General features: G+C 46.4%; 1 protein-coding gene across 7 annotated transcripts in view; it reads right to left on the reverse strand.

Moving 5' to 3' along the window:
* LOC110485551 (nuclear factor 1 A-type) overlaps window positions 1–24,804 on the reverse strand; it is a 303,738-nt gene that overhangs the window by 38,149 nt on the left and 240,785 nt on the right. For 4 of the 7 annotated variants that reach the window (XM_036946569.1, XM_036946510.1, XM_036946632.1 and 1 more), the window contains exon 8: window positions 13,526–13,663. The exons of the other annotated variants lie outside the window; for them this stretch is intronic. In XM_036946569.1, the coding sequence (XP_036802464.1) occupies window positions 13,526–13,663 (138 nt within the window). The remainder of the gene's footprint in view (window positions 1–13,525; window positions 13,664–24,804) is intronic. 7 annotated transcript variants of the gene reach the window in all.

Below are 24,804 nucleotides of genomic sequence, written 5' to 3' on the forward strand. Positions count from 1 at the left end.
GAGGGGGGGAGAGAGGGAGAGAGAGAGAATGAGCGAGAGGGGAGGGAGGGAGAGAGAAATAGAGAGAGGGGGACGGAGGGAGAGAGAAGGGGGAGGGGGAGAGAGGGGAGGAGGGAGAGAGAGGGTAGGGAGGGAGGGAGGGAGGGAGGGAGAGAGGGGGAGGAGGGAAAGGGAGAGACAGAGAGAGAGAGAAAAAAATAGACGGGGAGGGAGGGAGAGGGAAAGAGAGAGGGGGGGAGATGGCGAGCTCAGAATGAGAGAAGCTGAGAGAGAGATGGTGAGCTCAGAATGAGAGAGAAGCTGAGCGAGAGATGGTGAGCTCAGAATGAGAGAGAAGCTGACAGATGGTGAGCTCAGAATGAGAGGGAAGCAGCGAGAGAGTGATGGTGAGCTCAGAATGAGAGGGAAGCAGAGAGAGAGAGAGAGAGATGGTGAGCTCAGAATGAGAGAGAAGCTGAGAGAGATGGTAAGCTCAGAATGAGAGAGAAGCTGAGAGATGGTGAGCTCAGAATGAGAGAGAAGCAGCGAGAGAGAGATGGTGAGCTCAGAATGAGAGAGAAGCAGAGAGAGAGAGAGAGATGGTGAGCTCAGAATGAGAGGGAAGCAGAGAGAGAGAGAGAGAGAGATGGTGAGCTCAGAATGAGAGGGAAGCAGAGAGAGAGAGAGACTAAAAATACTTGAATCAGTCATAGAGCCCATTGCCCTTTATGGTTGCGAGGTCTGGGGTCCGCTCACCAACCAAGACTTCACAAAATGGGACAAACACCAAATTGAGACTCTGCACGCAGAATTCTGCAAAAATATCCTCCGTGTACAACGTAGAACACCAAATAATGCATGCAGAGCAGAATTAGGCCGATACCCACTAATTATCAAAATCCAGAAAAGAGCCGTTAAATTCTACAACCACCTAAAAGGAAGTGATTCACAAACCTTCCATAACAAAGCCATCACCTACAGAGAGATGAACCTGGAGAAGAGTCCCCTAAGCAAGCTGGTCCTGGGGCTCTGTTCACAAACACAAACACACCCTACAGAGCCCCAGGACAACAGCACAATTAGACCCAACCAAATCATGAGAAAACAAAAAGATAATTACTTGACACATTGGAAAGAATTAACAAAAAAACAGAGCAAACTAGAATGCTATTTGGCCCTAAACAGAGAGTACACAGCGGCAGAATACCTGACCACTGTGACTGACCCAAAATTAAGGAAAGCTTTGACTATGTACAGACTCAGTGAGCATAGCCTTGCTATTGAGAAAGGCCGCCGTAGGCAGACATGGCTCTCAAGAGAAGACAGGCTATGTGCTCACTGCCCACAAAATGAGGTGGAAACTGAGCTGCACTTCCTAACCTCCTGCCCAATGTATGACCATATTAGAGAGACATATTTCCCTCAGATTACACAGATCCACAAAGAATTCGAAAACAAATCCAAATTTGAAAAACTCCCATATCTACTGGGTGAAATTCCACAGTGTGCCATCACAGCAGCAAGATTTGTGACCTGTTGCCACGAGAAAAGGGCAACCAGTGAAGAACACACACCATTGTAAATACAACCCATATTTATGCTTATTTATTTTATCCTGTGTCCTTTAACCATTTGTACATTGTTAAAATACTGTATATATATATATAATATGACATTTGTAATGTCTTTACTGTTTTGAAACCTCTGTATGTGTAATGTTTACTGTTAATTTTTGTTGTTTTTCACTTTATATTTTCACTTTGTATGTTGTCTACCTCACTTGCTTTGGCAATGTTAACACATGTTTCCCATGCCAATAAAGCCCTTGAATTGAATTGAATTGAGAGAGAGAGAGGAACATACACACACAGAGAAATACACGGAGAAAGAGAGAGAGGTAGAGAGCGAGGTAGAGAGAGAGGTAGAGAGAGATAGAGGTAGAGAGAGATAGAGGTAGAGAGAGAGAGAGAGAGAGAGAGAGAGAGAAAGTATGAGAGTATGAGAGAGATGGTAAACTCAGAATGAGAGAGAAGCTGACAGATGGTGAGCTCAGAATGAGAGGGAAGCAGCGAGAGAGTGATGGTGAGCTCAGAATGAGAGGGAAGCAAAGAGAGAGAGAGATGGTGAGCTCAGAATGAGAGAGAAGCTGAGAGATGGTGAGCTCAGAATGAGAGAGAAGCAGCGAGAGAGAGATGGTGAGCTCAGAATGAGAGAGAAGCAGAGAGAGAGAGAGATGGTGAGCTCAGAATGAGAGGGAAGCAGAGAGAGAGAGAGAGATGGTGAGCTCAGAATGAGAGGGAAGCAGAGAGAGAGAGAGAGAGAGAGAGATGGTGAGCTCAGAATGAGAGAGAAGCAGCGAGAGAGAGATGGTGAGCTCAGAATGAGAGAGAAGCAGAGAGAGAGATGGTGAGCTCAGAATGACAGAGAAGCTGAGAGAGAGATGGTAAGCTCAGAATGAGAGAGAAGCAGCGAGAGAGAGATGGTGAGCTCAGAATGAGAGAGAAGCAGAGAGAGAGAGAGAGAGATGGTGAGCTCAGAATGAGAGGGAAGCAGAGAGAGAGAGAGAGATGGTGAGCTCAGAATGAGAGGGAAGCAGAGAGAGAGAGAGAGAGAGAGAGATGGTGAGCTCAGAATGAGAGAGAAGCAGAGAGAGAGATGGTGAGCTCAGAATGACAGAGAAGCTGAGAGAGAGATGGTAAGCTCAGAATGAGAGAGAAGCTGAGAGATGGTGAGCTCAGAATGAGAGAGAAGCAGAGAGAGAGATGGTGAGCTCAGAATGAGAGAGAAGCAGAGAGAGAGAGAGAGATGGTGAGCTCAGAATGAGAGAAAGAGAGAGAGATGGTGAGCTCAGAATGAGAGAAAAGCAGAGAGAGAGATGGTGAGCTCAGAATGAGAGAGAAGCAGAGAAAGAGATAGAGAGATGTTGAACTCAGAATGAGAGAGAAGCAGAGAGAGAGAGAGATGGTGAGCTCAGAATGAGAGAGAAGCAGCGAGAGAGAGAGAGATGGTGAGCTCAGAATGAGAGAGAAGCAGAGAGAGAGATGGTGAGCTCAGAAAGAGAGAAGCAGAGAGAGAGAGAGAGAGATGGTGAGCTCAGAATGAGAGAAGCAGAGGGTGAGATGGTGAGCTCAGAATGAGAGAGAAGCAGAGAGAGATGGTAAGCTCAGAATGAGAGAGAAGCAGAGAGAGAGATGGTGATCTCAAAATGAGAGAGAAGCAGAGAGAGAGAGAGAGAGATTGTGAGCTCAGAATGAGAGAGAAGCAGAGAGAGAGAGATGGTGAGCTCAGAATGAGAGAGAAGCAGAGAGAGAGAGATGGTGAGCTGAAACCACATAAACATTATCAAAGCCCCAGCTCCCTGCTGCAGTAATTCACTTAACTTTGCTGTGATTTATGGCTCTATCAATAGAGGCTGACTGGAAACTAGGGCACGATCCTCTATCGCCATGCCGCTATATGGCCATTGCATTTACAGTAATAATAGAATGAACCACGGCTCTCTCTCTGCGTATGTCCCAAATGGCAACCTGTTTCCTATATAATGCACTACACAAAGCCTCAACAGAGTCTGGAAACTGGCCCTGGTCAAATGTAGTGCAACACTTACAGCCTCAATAAAGTCTGACTGGAAACTATTTAGGATAGTGTGCCATTTAGGATGCAGTCTCCCTGTGCCCTTCCTCAATTGCTTTCCAGCCTGAGACAGTGCGGGACAGAGAGAGACCCCTCCTTTTTGGCATGCTCCGTCTTTTCATGTCCCTTTTGTTTGGCGGGATGGAATGGACTTTTGGACACACGCACACACACACACACACACACACACACACACACACACACACACACACACACACACACACACACACACACACACACACACACACACACCACACACACACACACACACACACACACACACACACACACACACACACACACACACACACACACACACACACACACAGGTGTAGGAGTGGAGTGTCCAGACTCCTCTACTGAATAATTACTGTGTTTGCTGAGGCATTGCTGCAGTGGCTGCAGGCAGGACAGAGAACCACACTGACCTCACAGAGACAGACACACCCTTTCCCAGTCACTCCTCCTCCCGCTCTGTCACCCTCTCTCTCTCTCTCTCTCTCTCTCTCTGTCAACCTCTCCCTCTCTCTCTCTCTCTCTCTCTCTCTCTCTCTCTCTCTCTCTGTCAACCTCTCCCTCTCTTTCTCTCTCTCTCTCTGTCACCCTCTCTCTCTCTCTCTGTCACCCTCTCTCTCGCTCTGTTAACCTCTCTCTCTCTCTCTCTCTGTTAACCTCTCCCTCTTTCTCTCTCTGTCACCCTCTCTCTCTCTCTCTCTGTCACCCTCTCTCTCTCTGTCACCCTCTCTATCTCTCTGTCACCCTCTCTCTCTCTATCTCTCTCTCTCTCCCTCTCTCTCTCTCTCTCTCTGTGTCACCCTCTCTCTCCCTCTCTCCATCTCTCTCTGTCAACCTCTCCCTCTCTACCTCTCTCTGTCTCAATTCAATTCAATTCAAGGGGCTTTATTGGCATGGGAAACATGTGTTAACATTGCCAAAGCAAGTGAGGTAGATAATATACAAAAGTGAAATAAACAATAAAATAAACAAATAAAATTAACAGTAAACATTACACATACAGAAGTTTCAAAACAATAAAGACATTACAAATGTTATATTATATATATGCAGTGTTGTAACAATGTACAAATGGTTAAAGGACACAAGATAAAATAAATAAGCATAAATATGGGTTGTATTTACAATGGTGTGTGTTCTTCACTGGTTGCCCTTTTCTTGTGGCAACAGGTCATAAATCTTGCTGCTGTGACCGCACACTGTGTTATTTCACCCAGTAGATATGGGAGTTTATCAAAATTGGGTTTGTTTTCAAATTATTTTCTTCTCTCTCTCTCTATCTATCGCTCTCTCTCTCTCTCTCTCTCTCACACACACTCTCCCTTTCTCTCTCTCCCTCTCTTTCTCTCTCTCTCACCCTCTCTCCCTCTCTCTCTCTCTCTATCTGTCTCTCTATCTGTCTCTCTGTCACCCTCTCTCTCTCTCTCTCTGTCTCTCACACTCCCTTTCTCTCTCTCCCTCTCTTTCTCTCTCTCTCACCCTCTCTCCCTCTCTATCTGCCTCTCTGTCACTCTCTATCTCAATCTGTCACCCCCCCTCTCTCTATCTGTCACACTCTCCCTTTCTCTCTCTTCCTCTCTTTCGATCTCTTCACCCTCTCTCCCTCCTCTCTCTCTCTCACTCTCTTTGTCACCCTCTTTCTCTCACACACTCTCCCTTTCTCTCTCTCCCCCTCTTTCTCTCTCTCACCCTCTCTCTCTATTACCCTCTCTCTCTCACCCTCTCTCTCTTTCACCCTCTCTCTCTCTATCTCTCACCCTCTCTCTCTCACCCTCTCTCTCTCTCACACTCTCCCTTTCTCTCTCTCACTCCCTTTCTCTCTTTCACCCTCTCTATCACCCTCTCTCTCTCACCCTCTCTTTCACCCTCTCTCCCTCTATCACCCTTTCTCTCTCAACCTCTCTCATCCACTCTATAATACTCTCTCTCTCACCCTCTCTCCCTCTCTATCTGCCTCTCTGTCACTCTCTATCTCAATCTGTCACCCCCCCTCTCTCTATCTGTCACACTCTCCCTTTCTCTCTTTCGATCTCTTCACCCTCTCTCCCTCCTCTCTCTCTCTCACTCTCTTTGTCACCCTCTTTCTCTCACACACTCTCCCTTTCTCTCTCTCCCCCTCTTTCTCTCTCTCACCCTCTCTCTCTATTACCCTCTCTCTCTCACCCTCTCTCTCTTTCACCCTCTCTCTCTCTATCTCTCACCCTCTCTCTCTCACCCTCTCTCTCTCTCACACTCTCCCTTTCTCTCTCTCACTCCCTTTCTCTCTTTCACCCTCTCTATCACCCTCTCTCTCTCACCCTCTCTTTCACCCTCTCTCCCTCTATCACCCTTTCTCTCTCACCCTCTCTCATCCACTCTATAATACTCTCTCTCTCACCCTCTCTCCCTCTCTATCTGCCTCTCTGTCACTCTCTATCTCAATCTGTCACCCCCCCTCTCTCTATCTGTCACACTCTCCCTTTCTCTCTCTTCCTCTCTTTCGATCTCTTCACCCTCTCTCCCTCCTCTCTCTCTCTCACTCTCTTTGTCACCCTCTTTCTCTCACACACTCTCCCTTTCTCTCTCTCCCCCTCTTTCTCTCTCTCACCCTCTCTCTCTATTACCCTCTCTCTCTCACCCTCTCTCTCTTTCACCCTCTCTCTATCTCTCACCCTCTCTCTCTCACCCTCTCTCTCTCACACACTCTCCCTTTCTCTCTCTCACTCCCTTTCTCTCTTTCACCCTCTCTATCACCCTCTCTCTCTCACCCTCTCTTTCACCCTCTCTCCCTCTATCACCCTTTCTCTCTCACCCTCTCTCATCCACTCTATAATACTCTCTCTCTCACCCTCTCTCCCTCTCTATCTGCCTCTCTGTCACTCTCTATCTCAATCTGTCACCCCCCCTCTCTCTATCTGTCACACTCTCCCTTTCTCTCTCTTCCTCTCTTTCGATCTCTTCACCCTCTCTCCCTCCTCTCTCTCTCTCACTCTCTTTGTCACCCTCTTTCTCTCACACACTCTCCCTTTCTCTCTCTCCCCCTCTTTCTCTCTCTCACCCTCTCTCTCTATTACCCTCTCTCTCTCACCCTCTCTCTCTTTCACCCTCTCTCTCTCTATCTCTCACCCTCTCTCTCTCACCCTCTCTCTCTCTCACACTCTCCCTTTCTCTCTCTCACTCCCTTTCTCTCTTTCACCCTCTCTATCACCCTCTCTCTCTCACCCTCTCTTTCACCCTCTCTCCCTCTATCACCCTTTCTCTCTCACCCTCTCTCATCCACTCTATAATACTCTCTCTCTCACCCTCTCTCCCTCTCTATCTGCCTCTCTGTCACTCTCTATCTCAATCTGTCACCCCCCCTCTCTCTATCTGTCACACTCTCCCTTTCTCTCTCTTCCTCTCTTTCGATCTCTTCACCCTCTCTCCCTCCTCTCTCTCTCTCACTCTCTTTGTCACCCTCTTTCTCTCACACACTCTCCCTTTCTCTCTCTCCCCCTCTTTCTCTCTCTCACCCTCTCTCTCTATTACCCTCTCTCTCTCACCCTCTCTCTCTTTCACCCTCTCTCTCTCTATCTCTCACCCTCTCTCTCTCACCCTCTCTCTCTCTCACACTCTCCCTTTCTCTCTCTCACTCCCTTTCTCTCTTTCACCCTCTCTATCACCCTCTCTCTCTCACCCTCTCTTTCACCCTCTCTCCCTCTATCACCCTTTCTCTCTCACCCTCTCTCATCCACTCTATAATACTCTCTCTCTCACCCTCTCTCCCTCTCTATCTGCCTCTCTGTCACTCTCTATCTCAATCTGTCACCTCCCCTCTCTCTATCTGTCACACTCTCCCTTTCTCTCTCTTCCTCTCTTTCGATCTCTTCACCCTCTCTCCCTCCTCTCTCTCTCTCACTCTCTTTGTCACCCTCTTTCTCTCACACACTCTCCCTTTCTCTCTCTCCCCCTCTTTCTCTCTCTCACCCTCTCTCTCTATTACCCTCTCTCTCTCACCCTCTCTCTCTTTCACCCTCTCTCTATCTCTCACCCTCTCTCTCTCACCCTCTCTCTCTCTCACACTCTCCCTTTCTCTCTCTCACTCCCTTTCTCTCTTTCACCCTCTCTATCACCCTCTCTCTCTCACCCTCTCTTTCACCCTCTCTCCCTCTATCACCCTTTCTCTCTCACCCTCTCTCATCCACTCTATAATACTCTCTCTCTCACCCTCTCCCTCTCTCTCTCACCATTTCTCTCTCTCTCACCCACTCTCTCCTCTCTTTCTTTCTCTCTCTCTCCCTCTCTCTCTCACCCTCTATCTCTCACCCTCTATCTCACTCTCTCTCTCTCTCACCCTCTCTCTTTTTTCTCTCTCACCCTCTCTCTAACCCTCTCTCTCCATCTCTCTCTCTCTCTCTCTCTCTGTGTCACACTCTCTCTCTCACCCTCTCTCTCCCTCTCTCTCTCTCTCTCTGTGTCACATTCTCTCTCTCTCACCCTCTCTATCACCCTCTCTCGCTCACCCTCTCTCTCACCCTCTCTCTCTTTCACCCGCTCTCTCTATCACCCTCTCTCTCTCTCTCTCACCCTCTCTTCTTTCTCTCCAGTTCACTGGTTCAACTGTTGTCTAGCTGGTTACAGTGAAGCAGCAGTGTAGAGAGGCCATTTGATCACCACAGGCCAAATTAACAACACATCTAAGTTAGTATTGCCAATTTTAAAATGTAAGTTGCGCTCGCAATTCAGCTTGTTGCTGCCAATTGTACAATGTCTTGTTGAAGAACAGTGAAACCATTCCTCAACCCTGGTAAACCTTCACTCACTTCTTTCAGCCATAAGTCATGTTCAGGTATGTGAAGTATCAGGCTGTGTTAACGTAGCACCGTGTTATGGGTTGCTACAGCCCACATGCTGTCTTAGGGAGCCCTTGCTAGAGATGTGGCCTGGACTGGTTGAGCTACATTTATCTAGTGTACAGTAAAGAGTACAGGGAGACAGGAACATTTTAACAAGTCACTCTGCAGGCAGCACCTGACAAGTGTAATAATGAAACCCTCCCTGACACATGCAGACCCCCCGCCCCCCAACACACAAACACACACACACACACACACAGGACATAAGGGAGGTCCTGCGTCCCCCATTCCGATCATAATCAATCATTTGTGTTTCCACACCACCCCTCCGGTCTCAACAAGCTCTACAGCAGCACTATCATTCACATGTCACTTAGACTGAGTCAAGATGGCACCCTATTCCCTATGAAGTGCACTACTTTCGACCGGGGAACAAGGATGCACTATATAGAGTACAGAGAATAGGATGCCATTTTGGACGTACCCCTAGTCACTAGATCACCATCACTTATCCCATCCAGTACTTGCCGTATAGACTTCCTTTCTGACTGCTCGCTGCCTTTCTGGCTACTCACCAGCTCCTGTCCCACCCTGCCAACCAGTCCAAGAAGGGTCCGCCAAGGTCAATTATGCAAATGGTCAGAGTCAATTAGGAATGTTTCTTCAAAAAAAAAGGGGTGACCAGAACTAAAGTGTTTTGCATAACAATTCCATATGACTTACTGTAAATAGCCTTGGACAACGTGCCCTGTTCCGCATTTACACTGTGGTGAATGTTCTCCAGGGGAGGAATTGGGAGTAAACAAAGTTTTACGCCCATGTTTCAGCTTTTCAACTAACAAGTTCAAAAAGGCTTTTAGCATGCGAAGGGGGAGGGGTCTGCTCCTCTCCTCAATCACCCATTTTCACTGCTTCATTTTCTCCTCCGCTCTTCTTCTTTTTAGCATTCAAAGTACTGGTCCTGGGGGCACCCTTAGCCTGGTTACACTAGCCTGGTTACACTAACCTGGTTAAACTAACCTGGTTAATCTAGCCTGGTTAAACTAGCCTGGTTACACTAACCTGGTTAAACTAGCCTGGTTAAACTAGCCTGGTTACACTAACCTGGTTAAACTAGCCTGGTTAAACTAGCCTGGTTACACTAACCTGGTTAAACTAACCTGGTTAATCTAGCCTGGTTAAACTAGCCTGGTTAAACTAACCTGGTTAAACTAGCCTGGTTAAACTAGCCTGGTTACACTAACCTGGTTAAACTAGCCTGGTTAAACTAGCCTGGTTAAACTAGCCTGGTTAAACTAGCCTGGTTACACTAACCTGGTTAAACTAACCTGGTTAAACTAGCCTGGTTAAACTAGCCTGGTTACACTAACCTGGTTAAACTAACCTGGTTAATCTAGCCTGGTTAAACTAGCCTGGTTAAACTAGCCTGGTTACACTAACCTGGTTAAACTAACCTGGTTAATCTAGCCTGGTTAAACTAGCCTGGTTAAACTAGCCTGGTTAAACTAGCCTGGTTAAACTAACCTGGTTAAACTAGCCTGGTTAAACTAGCCTGGTTAAACTAGCCTGGTTAAACTAACCTGGTTAAACTAACCTGGTTAAACTAACCTGGTTAAACTAGCCTGGTTAAACTAGCCTGGTTAAAATAACCCGGTTAAACTAGCCTGGTTAAACTAGCCTGGTTAAACTAACCTGGTTAAACTAGCCTGGTTAAACTAGCCTGGTTAAACTAACCTGGTTAAACTAGCCTGGTTAAACTAGCCTGGTTAAACTAACCTGGTTAAACTAGCCTGGTTAAACTAGCCTGGTTAAACTAACCTGGTTAAACTAGCCTGGTTAAACTAACCTGGTCACCATTACCTGGTGAGTGCAGCATTCAGTCTGCTTTAACCTGGCTAGGAAAGCCCTGTCAATGCAGAGCAACACTTAAACATTTGAATGATCTATGAATGAATGATTATGATAGGAGAGCTGTCAAAATACCATGGGAGTTCAGCATATTCCATGAGCATAACATTATAACATCATTATGTTTGCATTGTGCACTTGTAAAAAACTCCACAAAGTGGTAAAGGGGAAGGTTTGAAATGGATCTGACCTGCCTGGTAAAATACAAGGTTTAATACATCAAATAAATGGAGACATCAGGGCACCAGTGTCAAAGCCTCAAAGACAGCAGGGTGTTACAATGAGCCTCTCTCTCTGACTGCTACAGAGAACGATGCACAATAGCTCAAAACTCCCTGGATGAGCAGTGTAGGATGGGGGCCTCCCTTTCTCTCAGGTTTATTTGGGCTTCTCCTCATGAGCAAGGTGCCACGTTGTACTGCGTGTTGTCATGTTCACGTTGTACTGAGTGTTCTCATGTTCACGTTGTACTGAGTGTTCTCATGTTCACGTTGTACTGAGTGTTCTCATGTCACGTTGTACTGAGTGTTCTCATGTCACGTTGTACTGAGTGTTCTCATGTCACGTTGTACTGAGTGTTCTCATGTTCACGTTGTACTGAGTGTTCTCATGTCACGTTGTACTGAGTGTTCTCATGTCACGTTGTACTGAGTGTTCTCATGTCACGTTGTACTGAGTGTTCTCATGTCACGTTGTACTGAGTGTTCTCATGTCACATTGTACAGAGTGTTCTCATGTTTACGTTGTACTGAGTGTTCTCATGTTCAAGCTGTACTGAGTGTTCTCATGTCACGTTGTACTGAGTGTTCTCATGTCACGTTGTACTGAGTGTTCTCATGTCACGTTGTACTGAGTGTTCTCATGTCACGTTGTACTGAGTGTTCTCATGTCACGTTGTACTGAGTGTTCTCATGTCACGCTGTACTGCGTGTTGTCATGTTCACGTTGTACTGAGTGTTCTCATGTCACGTTGTACTGAGTGTTCTCATGTCACGTTGTACTGAGTGTTCTCATGTCACGTTGTACTGAGTGTTCTCATGTCACGTTGTACTGAGTGTTCTCATGTTCACGTTGTACTGAGTGTTCTCATGTTCACGTTGTACTGCGTGTTCTCATGTTCACGTTGTACTGCGTGTTCTCATGTCACGTTGTACTGAGTGTTCTCATGTCACGTTGTACTGAGTGTTCTCATGTCACGTTGTACTGAGTGTTCTCATGTTCACGTTGTACTGAGTGTTCTCATGTTCACGTTGTACTGAGTGTTCTCATGATCACGTTGTACTGAGTGTTCTCAGTGTCCGAGCAGCTAATTCACCACTAGACTGCTAGGCTAGCTATGTAGCCCCATGCCCCCCTACCTCATCCATTCAACTCCAAGGGGACAAACTGTAGTTTGGGGGTTGGGTGGAAGGAGAGATGGAGGAGGTTGGGGACATTCTCCCCAGCAGGGTCTCTAAGGGCCTTTCAGTGGGGCTCTAAGGGAGGCCTGTTAGCAGTGACTTTAGCACATCGTTATGGAGGACAGATGAAACTGAGTCTAGAAGTGACGGCAGGTCCTCCCCACACCGCGCCCAGTGGGTGGGCCTGTAGCTAATCTGGGTCAAATATGCAAATGTGGTGACGTGGGAGGGGACAGGAGGGGAGACTGGAGGCTGACTTCAGACAGCTGGCAGGAGATGGAGAAAGGGAGGGAGGGAGGGAGGGAGGGAAGGAGAGATGAGAGAGAGAGGGAGCAGTGGGCTCCATTGTGGTCTGGGCATGCATGAGGGGCTGCATGCCCAACAGAAAAGCTCTCTGGATTAGTTCCACTTTGCAAATCGCGTTGGTTCGCTAGCTTTTTCTTCCCCCACCTTGTAGTTCTATTTCACTGCCAACTTTTCCTTCAAAAATATATTTTAATTGAATAATAAAAGCAGTGATTAAAAGAAGAAGCCTCCCTTATTATGACGTGTGGTTTGTGGGGGAGAGATATCAACAGGTGGCTGTGTGCGCGTGTGTGTGTGTGTGTGAGTGTGTGTGCGCGTGTGTGCATGCCTGCATTAATCCGTGGGAGGAGAAGGCTGAGGAGTGTTTTAATAGCTCTTTTGAAGACGAGAAGTCGAGCTAACGAACCGTGTGGCTTGCGAGTCTTTGTTTGCCAAATTGTGGTGCCCTGCGGCTACACCTACGTCTCTCGGCTCAACGGGTTCGGCTAACATTTCAGGAGGGAAAGTGGTGCGTGAAGAAGAATCTCTGAGTATGATAAATCAATTACAGTTGAAATTGGTACCACAGGGCGGTTAAAGTCAACCAAATAGATATGACAACCGTCTCGACTGATGAAGATTAATGAACACCATCATTTTGGCCTTTTATGTTAGTGTAGAACACAACATCCCAAATCTAATAGTCATACCACATAATGACAGGGCTTAATCTGATAGTTATACCACATAATGACAGGGCTTCATCTGATAGTTATACCACATAATGGCAGGGCTTAATCTGATAGTTATACCACATAATGACAGGATATAATCTGATAGTTATACCACATAATGACACGACTTAATCTGACAGTTATACCACATAATGACATGATTTAATCTGATAGTTATACCACATAATGACAGGATTTAATCTGATAGTTATACCACATAATGACATGATTTAATCTGATATGATAGTTATACCACAATGTTATACCACGATTTAATCTGACAGTTATACCACATGACACAATTTAATCTGACAGTTATACAACATAATGACATGATTTAATCTGATATGATAGTTATACCACAATGTTATACCACGATTTAATCTGACAGTTATACCACATAATAACATGATTTAATCTGATATGATAGTTATACCACAATAATATACCACGATTTAATCTGACAGTTATACCACATAATGACACGATTTAATCTGACAGTTATACCACTTAATGGCACAACTTAATCTGACAGTTGTACCACTTAATGGCACGATTTAGGCAGGAAGGCAGGGAGGACATGGTTAGGGTGGGGAGGGGGAGGCAGGTAGGACAAGGTCGGGGTGGGAAAGGACTGGTGAGTATAAGGGAGAGTTTGGGGGGGGGTACAGGGAGGACTTTACCTCTAGGTCCTGTAATAACAGGCTGATGATGATGTGTGAATGGGGCAACTGGGAGGGTACAGGGGGGACTTTACCTCTAGGTCCTGTAATAACAGGCTGATGATGATGTGTGAATGCCGTTCGGGGGGAGTAGGAAGTGGTCTGCGAAGGCATGACAGGGCTGCTGAAACCACACTTCTCTGACTTCTTTAATGTGGTGGACGGTGGCATCCCTGGTAAGAATGATTGATAAGTGCAATTTAATAAGGCAATGTCATGGAGGCTCTCTTGGCTCACAGGTGAGAGATGGCAGAGAGGGGGGCGTGGGGAGTGAGTACAAGAGGGGTTGGAGGGCAGGCTAATGGGAGGACAGGGAAAGTGGTCAGGGCCCAACAGAGTGCGGCATAAGCTACTGTACTGCTTGAGGCGGACATGCGATTTTGAAAATGTAAAGATTTTACCCAGAAAAATGATTACATTTGTTGTTTTCAGGGCCTTCAATAGCAGTCCACCAGACAATGATTTGGATTTAATGATCATACAAAGCTGAGTACGACTTTATTACTTCTGAAAAGTGTGAATTCACCCCCTTTTAAATAAATATTTCCCTATTTAAGTTACATTATTTATAGGGAGATTAATCAAATTACCGCAGACCTCATTTTAAATGTTTTATATATATATGTATAAAAAAAAAAACTTGAGTTGAGGTTAGTTGCGATTGATAATTTCCATACACAATAACAGGTGGGAAAAAAATCAAGCATTTTTTAAAGGAATACACACATGCCTTATCCGTGGGGTGACTAGGGTTAAGAGAAGGATGTGGTAGAAAGAGGGGGTGAGGGATAGGGGGAGAGAGTGGTAGAAAGAGGGAGAGAGTGGTAGAAAGAGGGGGTGAGGGATAGGGGGAGAGAGTGGTAGAAAGAGGGAGAGAGTGGTAGAAAGAGGGAGAGAGTGGTAGAAAGTAGAGGTGAGGGATAAATAAAAAGTCAGTTAAGAACAAATTCTTATTTACAATGACGGCCTACCCCGACCCAACCCTAACCCGGACGACGCTGGGCCAATTTGCACTGCCCTATGGGACTCCCAATCCCGGCGGGTTGTGATACAGCCTGGAATCGAACCAGGGTCTATAATGACGCCTCTAGCACTGAGATGCAGTGCCTTAGACTGCTGCCCCACTCGGGTATTGTACATATAGGTTAGGTTCTTGTGGCAAAGTACACAGCATGATCACACAGTCCTAGTCCAGTGTGTACTGGGGCTTTACTGGGTTAATATGAGCAATGGGTTCAGATTGACTTTAACCCTTGTGGTGAATGCTAAGAGATCAGTCAGTAGAGAAAGCATGCATGAGAACATTATTTGGATGGTCCATACTCAGTCTCTACTGTAATTGGTTTTGCACTACCGCCAATCAAAGCTCTATCTGACCATGCCCCAATCACATTGGATGCTTTCGTTTTGCCTTGACAGATTTACCAGTGGAATGGTCTCCATTGTGGAAACTCTGCATACCCGGCACGTCAGACATGATAAAACAAATGCAGCTAAAAAACACAATGGTTTTAGCTGCTAAAATATTTGTCTTATTGCTGTCCTCTTCTTTATGAAGACGACCCTGCACATTGACTCGGTACTGGTACCTCCTGTATATAACCTCCACATTGACTCGGTACTGGTACCTCCTGTATATAACCTCCACGTGACTCGGTACTGGCACCTCCTGTATATATCCTCCACATTGACTCGGTACTGGTACCTCCTGTATATATCCTCCACATTGACTAGATACTGGTACCTCCTGTATATAACCTCCACATTGACTCGGTACTGGTACCTCCTGTATATATCCTCCACACTGACTCGGTACTGGTACCTCCTGTATATAACCTCCACGTGACTCGGTACTGGCACCTCCTGTATATATCCTCCACATTGACTCGGTACTGGAACCTCCTGTATATAACCTCCACATTGACTCGGTACTGGTACCTCCTGTATATAACCTCAATATTGACTCGGTACTGGTACCTCCTGTATATATCCTCCACACTGACTCGGTACTGGTACCTCCTGTATATAACCTCCACATGACTCGGTACTGGTACCTCCTGTATATAACCTTCACACTGACTCGGTACTGGTACCTCCTGTATATATCCTCCACACTGACTCGGTACTGGTACCTCCTGTATATAACCTCCACATTGACTCGGTACTGGTACCTCCTGTATATATCCTCCACACTGACTCGGTACTGGTACCTCCTGTATATAACCTCCACATTGACTCGGTACTGGTACCTCCTGTATATAACCTCCACGTGACTCGGTACTGGCACCTCCTGTATATATCCTCCACATTGACTCGGTACTGGTACCTCCTGTATATAACCTCCACATTGACTCTGTACTGGTACCTCCTGTATATAACCTCCACATTGACTCGGTACTGGTACCTCCTGTATATATCCTCCACATTGACTTGGTACTGGTACCTCCTGTATATATCCTCCACACTGACTCGGTACTGGTACCTCCTGTATATAACCTCCACGTGACTCGGTACTGGTACCTCCTGTATATAACCTCCACATTGACTCGGTACTGGTACCTCCTGTATATATCCTCCACACTGACTCGGTACTGGTACCTCCTGTATATATCCTCCACACTGACTCGGTACTGGTACCTCCTGTATATAACCTCCACATTGACTCGGTACTGGTACCTCCTGTATATAACCTCCACATTGACTCGGTACTGGTACGTCCTGTATATAACCTCCACGTGACTTGGTACTGGTACCTCCTGTATATAACCTCCACATTGACTCTGTACTGGTACCTCCTGTATATAACCTCCACATTGACTCTGTACTGGTACCTCCTGTATATAACCTCCACATTGACTCGGTACTGGTACGTCCTGTATATAACCTCCACGTGACTTGGTACTGGTACGTCCTGTATATAACCTCCACATTGACTCTGTACTGGTACCTCCTGTATATAACCTCCACATTGACTCGGTACTGGTACCTCCTGTATAAAGCCTCGTTATTGTTATTTTATTGTGTCTCTTCTATTTTTTACTTTAGTTTATCTAGTAAATATTTTTAACTAAGCATTTCATGGTAAGGTGTTGTACTCGGTGTATGTGACAAATACAATTTGATTTGATTTGACTTAAATTTGCATTCCGACATTCCGAAAAGAGTGTGCACAAAGGAGAGGTGGATGTTGACATTTTGTAGCTCATCTTGGAAGCAGCAGGACTGAGGTGTCCAGGTCCCTGTCTCTGTGTTAAGGGACTGAGGTGCACAGGTCCCTGTCTCTGTGTTAAGGGACTGAGGTGTCCCTGTCTCTGTGTTAAGAGACTGAGGTGTCCCTGTCTCTGTGTTAAGGGACCGAGGTGTCCCTGTCTCTGTGTTAAGGGACTGAGGTGTCCAGGTCTCTGTCTCTGTGTTAAGGGACTGAGATGTCCAGGTCTCTGTCTCTGTGCTAAGGGACTGAGATGTCCAGGTCCCTGTCTCTGTGCTAAGGGGCTGAGATGTCCAGGTCTCTGTCTCTGTGCTAAGGGACTGAGATGTCCAGGTCCTTGTCTCTGTGTTAAGGGACTGAGGTGTCCCTGTCTCTGTGCTAAGGGACTGAGATGTCCAGGTCCCTGTCTCTGTGTTAAGGGACTGAGGTGTCCCTGTCTCTGTGTTAAGGGACTGAGGTGTACAGGTCTCTGTCTCTGTGTTAAGGGACTGAGGTGTCCAGGTCCCTGTCTCTGTGCTAAGGGACTGAGATGTCCAGGTCCTTGTCTCTGTGTTAAGGGACTGAGGTGTCCAGGTCCCTGTCTCTGTGCTAAGGGACTGAGGTGTACAGGTCTCTGTCTCTGTGTTAAGGGACTGAGGTGTACAGGTCTCTGTCTCTGTGTTAAGGGACTGAGATGTCCAGGTCTCTGTCTCTGTGCTAAGGGACTGAGATGTCCAGGTCCCTGTCTCTGTGTTAAGGGACTGAGGTGTCCAGGTCTCTGTCTCTGTGCTAAGGGACTGAGATGTCCAGGTCCCTGTCTCTGTGTTAAGGGACTGAAGTGTCCAGGTCTCTGTCTCTGTGCTAAGGGACTGAGATGTCCAGGTCCCTGTCTCTGTGTTAAGGGACTGAGGTGTGTGTGATAAGTGTGTGTGGTAGTTTAGCCCTAAATGACGAAGAAACCTTGGTTTCTCCAGCCATCTCAGACGCCTTCCCCCTTTCAGGCGAGTGAGAGAGGGAGATACAGAGAGAGACAGACACAGGAAGAGACAGGGACATCTCTCCCCTATGACTGACTGGTCATTGGCCTCCCTTGGATAAAAGAGGGGTTTCTGAGGAAGACTGCTCGATCAAACTGAGTTTGTAGAAGTTCCCCCTAAGCACAGGATCAAATTACCTAGTTTTAGCCTTAACCATTAGGTAAATAAATCTGATCTTGGACCAGTTAGGGGCAACTTCTTTGACGTGGGGGCAGGTTGGAGGATGGGTTGGGTGCTTTCAATACAAACAGATGAGGCCATACAGATACTGTGGAAAGGACACAGAACAGAAGGTTACACAGACAGACACACACAGGTCGATAAACCCACATCCAACACACAGTTTCACTCAATAACAGCTCTACAACAGCTCACAAGCACACAAAACTCGCCACCAATAAGGTTTGAAACGGCGTCTTACTAGACATTTTGCTTCATGTCTACTTTGATCTCCAGAACCTGCTCCAAAGCCATTGGACTTCCATATATGTATATATTTTCTTAGACCAAAGCTAGTAGCCCCAACAAGACATAAACAATAACAACAGTAACCACAAATTCAAACGGGGAAAAAACATCAGTCGCCCTTTTAAATCCAAAGACTTGAGAGAAGAACCACAAATGCCATGTTCCCACAGGGAGCTGATAAAAGGAGAAGGAGAAACCTCAGTCCTTCATTCGTTATTTCATCTGCCTTTCTAAGCAGCGTTATTAGCTTCAGAGGCCCGCCGGGCTGCTCCCTCTGATAGGATAGAGTGGACAGAGCAACATGGGAGGCTGGAGGGACAGGCTGAACTGTGGGCTAGTGGTCAGGTTCATCTTCAAAAGGGCTTCTTCTTCTGTATCGTAAGAGCTTGTGTATCCTTGTTCACAATGCTATTCCAGACGAGTCTTCTCTGTGTGATAGAGGGCTCTAGGTGGATTTGATTCAGCAAGTAATGTAGTGTGTGTCATGGCGTGTGTGTGTGTCATGGCGTGTGTGTGTGTCATGGCGTGTGTGTGTGTCATGGCGTGTGTGTGTGTCATGGCGTTACAGTGACAAAGAGAAGAGAAAGGTAGAGAGAGAATGAGAGAGAAGAGAGGGGTGATAGGGGAGAGACTGGGAGCCAAAAGCTATAGTGTGTGGGAACTTCTGGTGGGTTGACTGTGTATGAGAGAGTGATTGTGTGCGTTCTTTACTATGTGTGTGTGTGTGTATATGTGTGTGCATGCGTCTGTGTGTACTTGCTTGTGTGTGTGATTGGGTGTAGGGGCCTAAAATCAGAGTGAGTAATGAGCACTTCAAAAGGTCCTGTCAGGTGGAATCAGAGTCAGACCAAACTCAACACTCTCCCTTCAGAGGGGCTGCATCTCTCCATCCCTCTCTCCTTCCTCTTCTGACAAATTGACAGGCCTCACGGCTGGTAAGGCAGGCGATTCTGTATCAAGCATCTCCCTCCTCCTCCTTCTCCTCTTCCTCTGCTGTCCATCGGTCTCCCCCTCTATCGAGGAGTCTTCTCCGGTGTTCATTAATCAGGCCTGAGCTGTCCCCGCTCTTCCCTGTCTCAGGGGCTTGCACGTGGGCGAGCACGGGAGCTGTCCCCGTTCTTCCCTGTCTCAGGGGCTTGCGCGTAGGCGAGCACGGGAGCTGTCCCCGCTCTTCCCTGTCTCAGGGGCTTGCACGTGGGCGAGCACGGGAGCTGTCCCCGCTCTTCCCTGTCTCAGGGGCTTGCACGTGGGCGAGCACGGGAGCTGTCCCCGCTCTTCCCCCTCTCAGGGGCTTGCACGTGGGCGAGCACGGTAGCCAGACAGACTATAACGAAGCAGGTCCAGATGGGGCAGACTCAGCCATGTAGTATACAGTCGGCCTTATCAATGCCAGGGACAACGTTGTGTAGTGTAATGTACAGTCATGTCTGATACACGTTGCTGCAAGGCCTTCTCTGATAGTTGGAGACCAATTAGGAAGCAGCTGCAGGTAATGGTCCCGGCCAATGGAATGTGATTATGCTTCAGACCTTTAACTCAATCAAATATATGGATTGAGTTAGTCTTCTTCCCAAATTGTTTATTTGAACTAATAACTTCTTCCTTGAATAGTCAGCTGAGACATACAGCTCAGAGCATTGCTGGCCCCCTTCACACTCAGACAAACACACACACACGCAAGCAGACACACACACACACTCGCAAGCAGACACACACACACACTATCCTGCTGACAGAGGGCATCTCTCTCTCACACACACACACACACACACACACACACACACACACGCACACACACACTCACACACACACTCGCAAGCAGACACACACACACACACTCGCAAGCAGACACACAAACACTTGCAAGCAGACACTATCCACACACTCACTATCCTGCTGATACATGGCTATTTAAGCCAGACGAGACGGCCATATGAGTTTCTCAGACCTGAAGTGGGTTACCTGGGAAATGGCTGGCATGCGGTCCACGGGTTACACTTTATATGAAACACGTCTAATTATAACACTGTCTACCGCGGTGAGGGGTCCATACACACACACACACACACACGGGCGCACACACACACGGGCGCGCACACACACACACACAGGTCGCGCACACACACACACGGGCGCGCACACACACACACACACACACACGGTGCGCACACACACACGGGCACACACACACATCAGAAGAGGCATCAGCAGCTGTTGACGTGTCTCACTTGTCCCAATGTTTCCACACACGTACACCTCGGTAACCACAAACAAACCAAATCCACCATCAACAACATCAGAGTGCTCCAAGGCAAAAGGAAAATGACAGCGTAATGGAAATAAAAGATATGAATGGAAGTTGGGATGAAGGCGATCTGGAGAACGTGAACAGACAGACGTGTGACGCGGACATTCACATGTTCCCACTCAGTGTGCAGATGAACAAGGACAAGGGGACCAAGACACACACAGATATAGACTCCGGCACATACACACACACACACACACACGTATGCAAATGTTAACACATACACAAACACCCATACAGTCCACAATGCACACAATTGAGGGGTGAAGGGGGAGATGCTGAATTCGACATTTTCTGTCTAAAATGAGAAAAATTAATCCATGCTTTTGTCACTTCTAGGTTAGACTACTGCAATGCTCTACTTTCTGGCTACCCGGATAAAGCACTAAATAAACTTCAGTTAGTGCTAAATACGGCTGCTAGAATCCTAGGGACCTGACTAGAACCCAAATATTTGATCATATTACTCCAGTGCTAGCCTCTCTACACTGGCTTCCTGTTCAGGCAAGGAATGATTTCAAGGTTTTACTGCTAACCTACAAAGCATTACATGGGCTTGCTCCTACCCATCTCACTGATTTGGTCCTTCCGTACATACCTACACGTACGCTACGGTCACAAGACGCAGGCCTCCTAATTGTCCCTAGAATTTCTAAGCAAACAGCTGGAGGCAGGGCTTTCTCCTAGAGAGCTCCATTTTTATGGAATGGTCTGCCTACCCATGTGAGAGACGCAGACTCGGTCTCAACCTTTAAGTCTTTACTGAAGACTCAACTCTTCAGTGGGTCATATGATTGAGTGTAGTCTGGCCCAGGAGTGTGAAGGTGAACGGAAAGGCTCTGGAGCAAGGAACCGCCCTTACCTGTCCCAGACCTGCTGTTTTCAACTCTCTAGAGACAGCAGGAGCGGTAGAGATACTCTCAATGGTCGGCTCTGAAAAGCCAACTGACATTTACTCCTGAGGTGCTGACTTGCTGCACCCTCGACAACCACTGTGATTATTATTATTTGACCCTGCTGGTCATCTATGAACATTTGAACATCTTGGCCATGTCCTGTTATAATCTCCACCCGGCACAGCCAGAAGAGGACTGGCCACCCCTCAGAGCCTGGTTCCACTCTAGGTTTCTTCCTAGGTTTTGGCCTTTCTAGGGAGTTTTTCCTAGCCACCGTGCTTCTACACCTGCATTGCTTGCTGTTTGGGGTTTCAGGCTGGGTTTCTGTACAGCACTTTGAGATATCAGCTGATGTAAGAAGGGCTTTATAAATACATTTGATTTGAATTCCATAATACACAGAGGATGCTGTGGAACTGACAGTGTTTACTGCTTTGCAGATATAAAACAAACAGACAATCATAATATCAGTCACAAAATATCAAATTCTCAGTTCATGCTTCAAAACCAAGGTTATATTTGACCAAAAAATAAATGTTGTACAGTAAGACATTGTTAGCAGAATAGATGGATGCAGTTCAATGCATGATTAATATAATTTAAAAATAAGTCACAGCTGGCCTGGTACATAGTTTGCTGCCTCCACCCATTCAGGATGCAGTGTTTCAGTTTCAATGACTCAATATTTTGAACAAAAACGGACAACTGTAACTAAGGCTGGGAACGTCAATATAATCAAACTAGCAAGAGCAATGATCACAAGTCAGTCATAACGTGGCTAATAGGCTAGCGCACACAGGACACACAAGGCCTGCGGGCCGAATAGGACACACAAGGCCTGCGGGTAATGAGTCAACAGTTGAGTCATCTAGTAATTACAGCCTGATGCACTCACATCGGTGAATTCAACTTCAATTGCGCTATATTTCGTGTGTCCCATTTACAGCGTGCAGTGGAGGGAAAGTGTACAGACAGTCACAGCGAGGCTAATAAAATGTTGCAGTCTGGCTTCGTTTATTAAAGCTTGACAATGAGTAGTCAAAAAACGAAACCTGAGGGCCTCCCGGGTGGCGCAGTGGTTAAGGGCGCTGTACTTCAGCGCCAGCTGTGCCACCAGAGACTTTGGGTTCGCGCCTAGGCTCTGTCGTAACCGACCGCGGCCGGGAGGTCCGTGGGGCGACGCACAATTTGCCTAGCGTCGTCCGGGTTAGGGAGGATTTGGCCAGTAGGGATATCCTTGTCTCATCGCGCACCAGCGACTCCTGTGGCGGGCACGCTAACCAAGGTTGCCAGGTGCACAGTGTTTCCTCCGACACATTGGTGCGGCTGACTTCCGGGTTGGATGCGCGCTGTGTTAATAAGCAGTGCGGCTTGGTTGGGTTGTGTATCGGAGGACGCATGACTTTCAACCTTCGTCTCTCCCGAGCCCGTACGGGAGTTGTAGCGATGAGACAAGATAGTAGCTACTACAACAATTGGATACCACGAAATTGGGGAGAAAAAGGGGTAAAAAAAAAATACAAAATAAAAAACAAAACCTACAACAAAACCTTGGCTAGTAGTAGTTGGCTAACTACAATACACTGAGTGCACCATACAACAATGCTGCATTCAACCGCACCAGTGATACATGCAGAGCAAAAAAATGAAAAACACGTTTAAGTTTAAATGTTACAACAACCTGTTTTAGATATTTGGAGTTATTAAATACTCTTTGATTAGGGTCACAGCATATCATAGCAGCAAAGGCTGGACACATCTTATTTATCTCTTCCTTTGTTTTACAGTTTTTCACAATCACTTTGGTACTAATTTCAGAACCTTGATGTCATTTTTCAAAACTCTAGACTCAAAACTCACAACCAATGATCAAAATGCTAATTTTTCAAAACTCTTAACACTTTTTCCAATTTCTTGGATACAATACACATAAAACTAAGATCATTTGTTCATTGAACTAAAATCACCTGTTCAAAATGACACAACTGAACATCAAAGTATTACCATTTCAAAATGCAATTCACACATTACATCTGAGATGACTGTCTATTCATTTCATTACAATGATCTAACTATCAATTGATACGACTGCTCAAAGTGATAAGGTACTGTTGCATTACTCTTAATGCAGAGTTTTATGGAAACTGACAAACAATATTCCATGTTTAGATCATGAATGTTTCAGGATAACGAGATCCATTGACACCAATTACCGAACATGAACCAATTGGACGACATTATCTATGGATGTAATGTTTCATCATCATTCTTTATCAGACACTGTTTCCATGGTCCCATGTACCACTTTTCCAGACCATGTTATCAGATTTAACATTACTGTACACTCACCGGCCACTTTATTAGGTACACCTATCTAGTACTGGGTAGGACCCCCTTTGCCTCCACAGCCTGAATGATTCACGGTGTTGTACGTTAAGAGATGCCCTTCTGTACACCACTGTTTTAAACAGATGTTATTTGAGCATTTGTGGCCTTTCTGTTAACTTGAATGAGTCTGGACATTCTCCTCTGACCTCTCTCATGAACAAGGTGTTTTACCCACAGAACTGCGGCTCACTGAATGTGTTTTGTTCATCGCACCATTCTCTGTAAACTCTAGAGACTGTAGTGCGTAAAAATCCCAGGAAGGCAGCTGTTTCTGAGATGCTGGAATCACCATGTGTGGCATCAACATTCACACCACGGTCAAAGTTGCTTAGATTACGCATCTTGCCCGTTCTAATGTTTGGTCGAACAACATCTAAAGCTCTCTACTCTATATACTCTATATATTGAGTTGCAGGCAGCCACATGATTCACTGTTCGAATGTAACCTTCCTTGATGGGCTAAATCAGGTCTGTAGAGCTGATGGCATGACCTATGTCATTGTGTGGGATAATGTCAGGTTCCACCATGCTCAAATGGTGCAAGCATGGTTTCAGGCCTATCCACAATTTACCACCCTGCACTTACCCCCATACTCTCATTTCCTTAACTAGATTGAGGGAGGTGGAAGGTATATGATAGGTGCCCTCACGAGCAAGCAGCCCTTCTCCAGGCCATGGATGACGCATGCAATGGCATCACGGCAGACCAGTGTCAGGCCTGGATTCGCCATGCCCGAAGATTCTTCCCAAGATGTTTGGCTAATGAAAAATTGCATTGTGATGTGGATGAGAACCTGTGGCCAAATCCACAAGACAGGGTTGATGGAAATATAGAAGTACAGTAATCAATATTTTGTTTTTCTTTTTACAGTAAGCCAGGTGAGGAACACTGCAGTGATGTTTTACAGTAAGCCAGGTGAGGAACACTGCAGTGATGTTTTACAGTAAGCCAGGTGAGGAACACTGCAGTGATGTTTTACAGTAAGCCAGGTGAGGAACACTGCAGTGATGTTTTACAGTAAGCCAGGTG

The sequence above is a fragment of the Oncorhynchus mykiss genome, chromosome 1 (assembly GCF_013265735.2).
Source record: "Oncorhynchus mykiss isolate Arlee chromosome 1, USDA_OmykA_1.1, whole genome shotgun sequence".
NCBI lineage: Eukaryota > Metazoa > Chordata > Actinopteri > Salmoniformes > Salmonidae > Oncorhynchus > Oncorhynchus mykiss.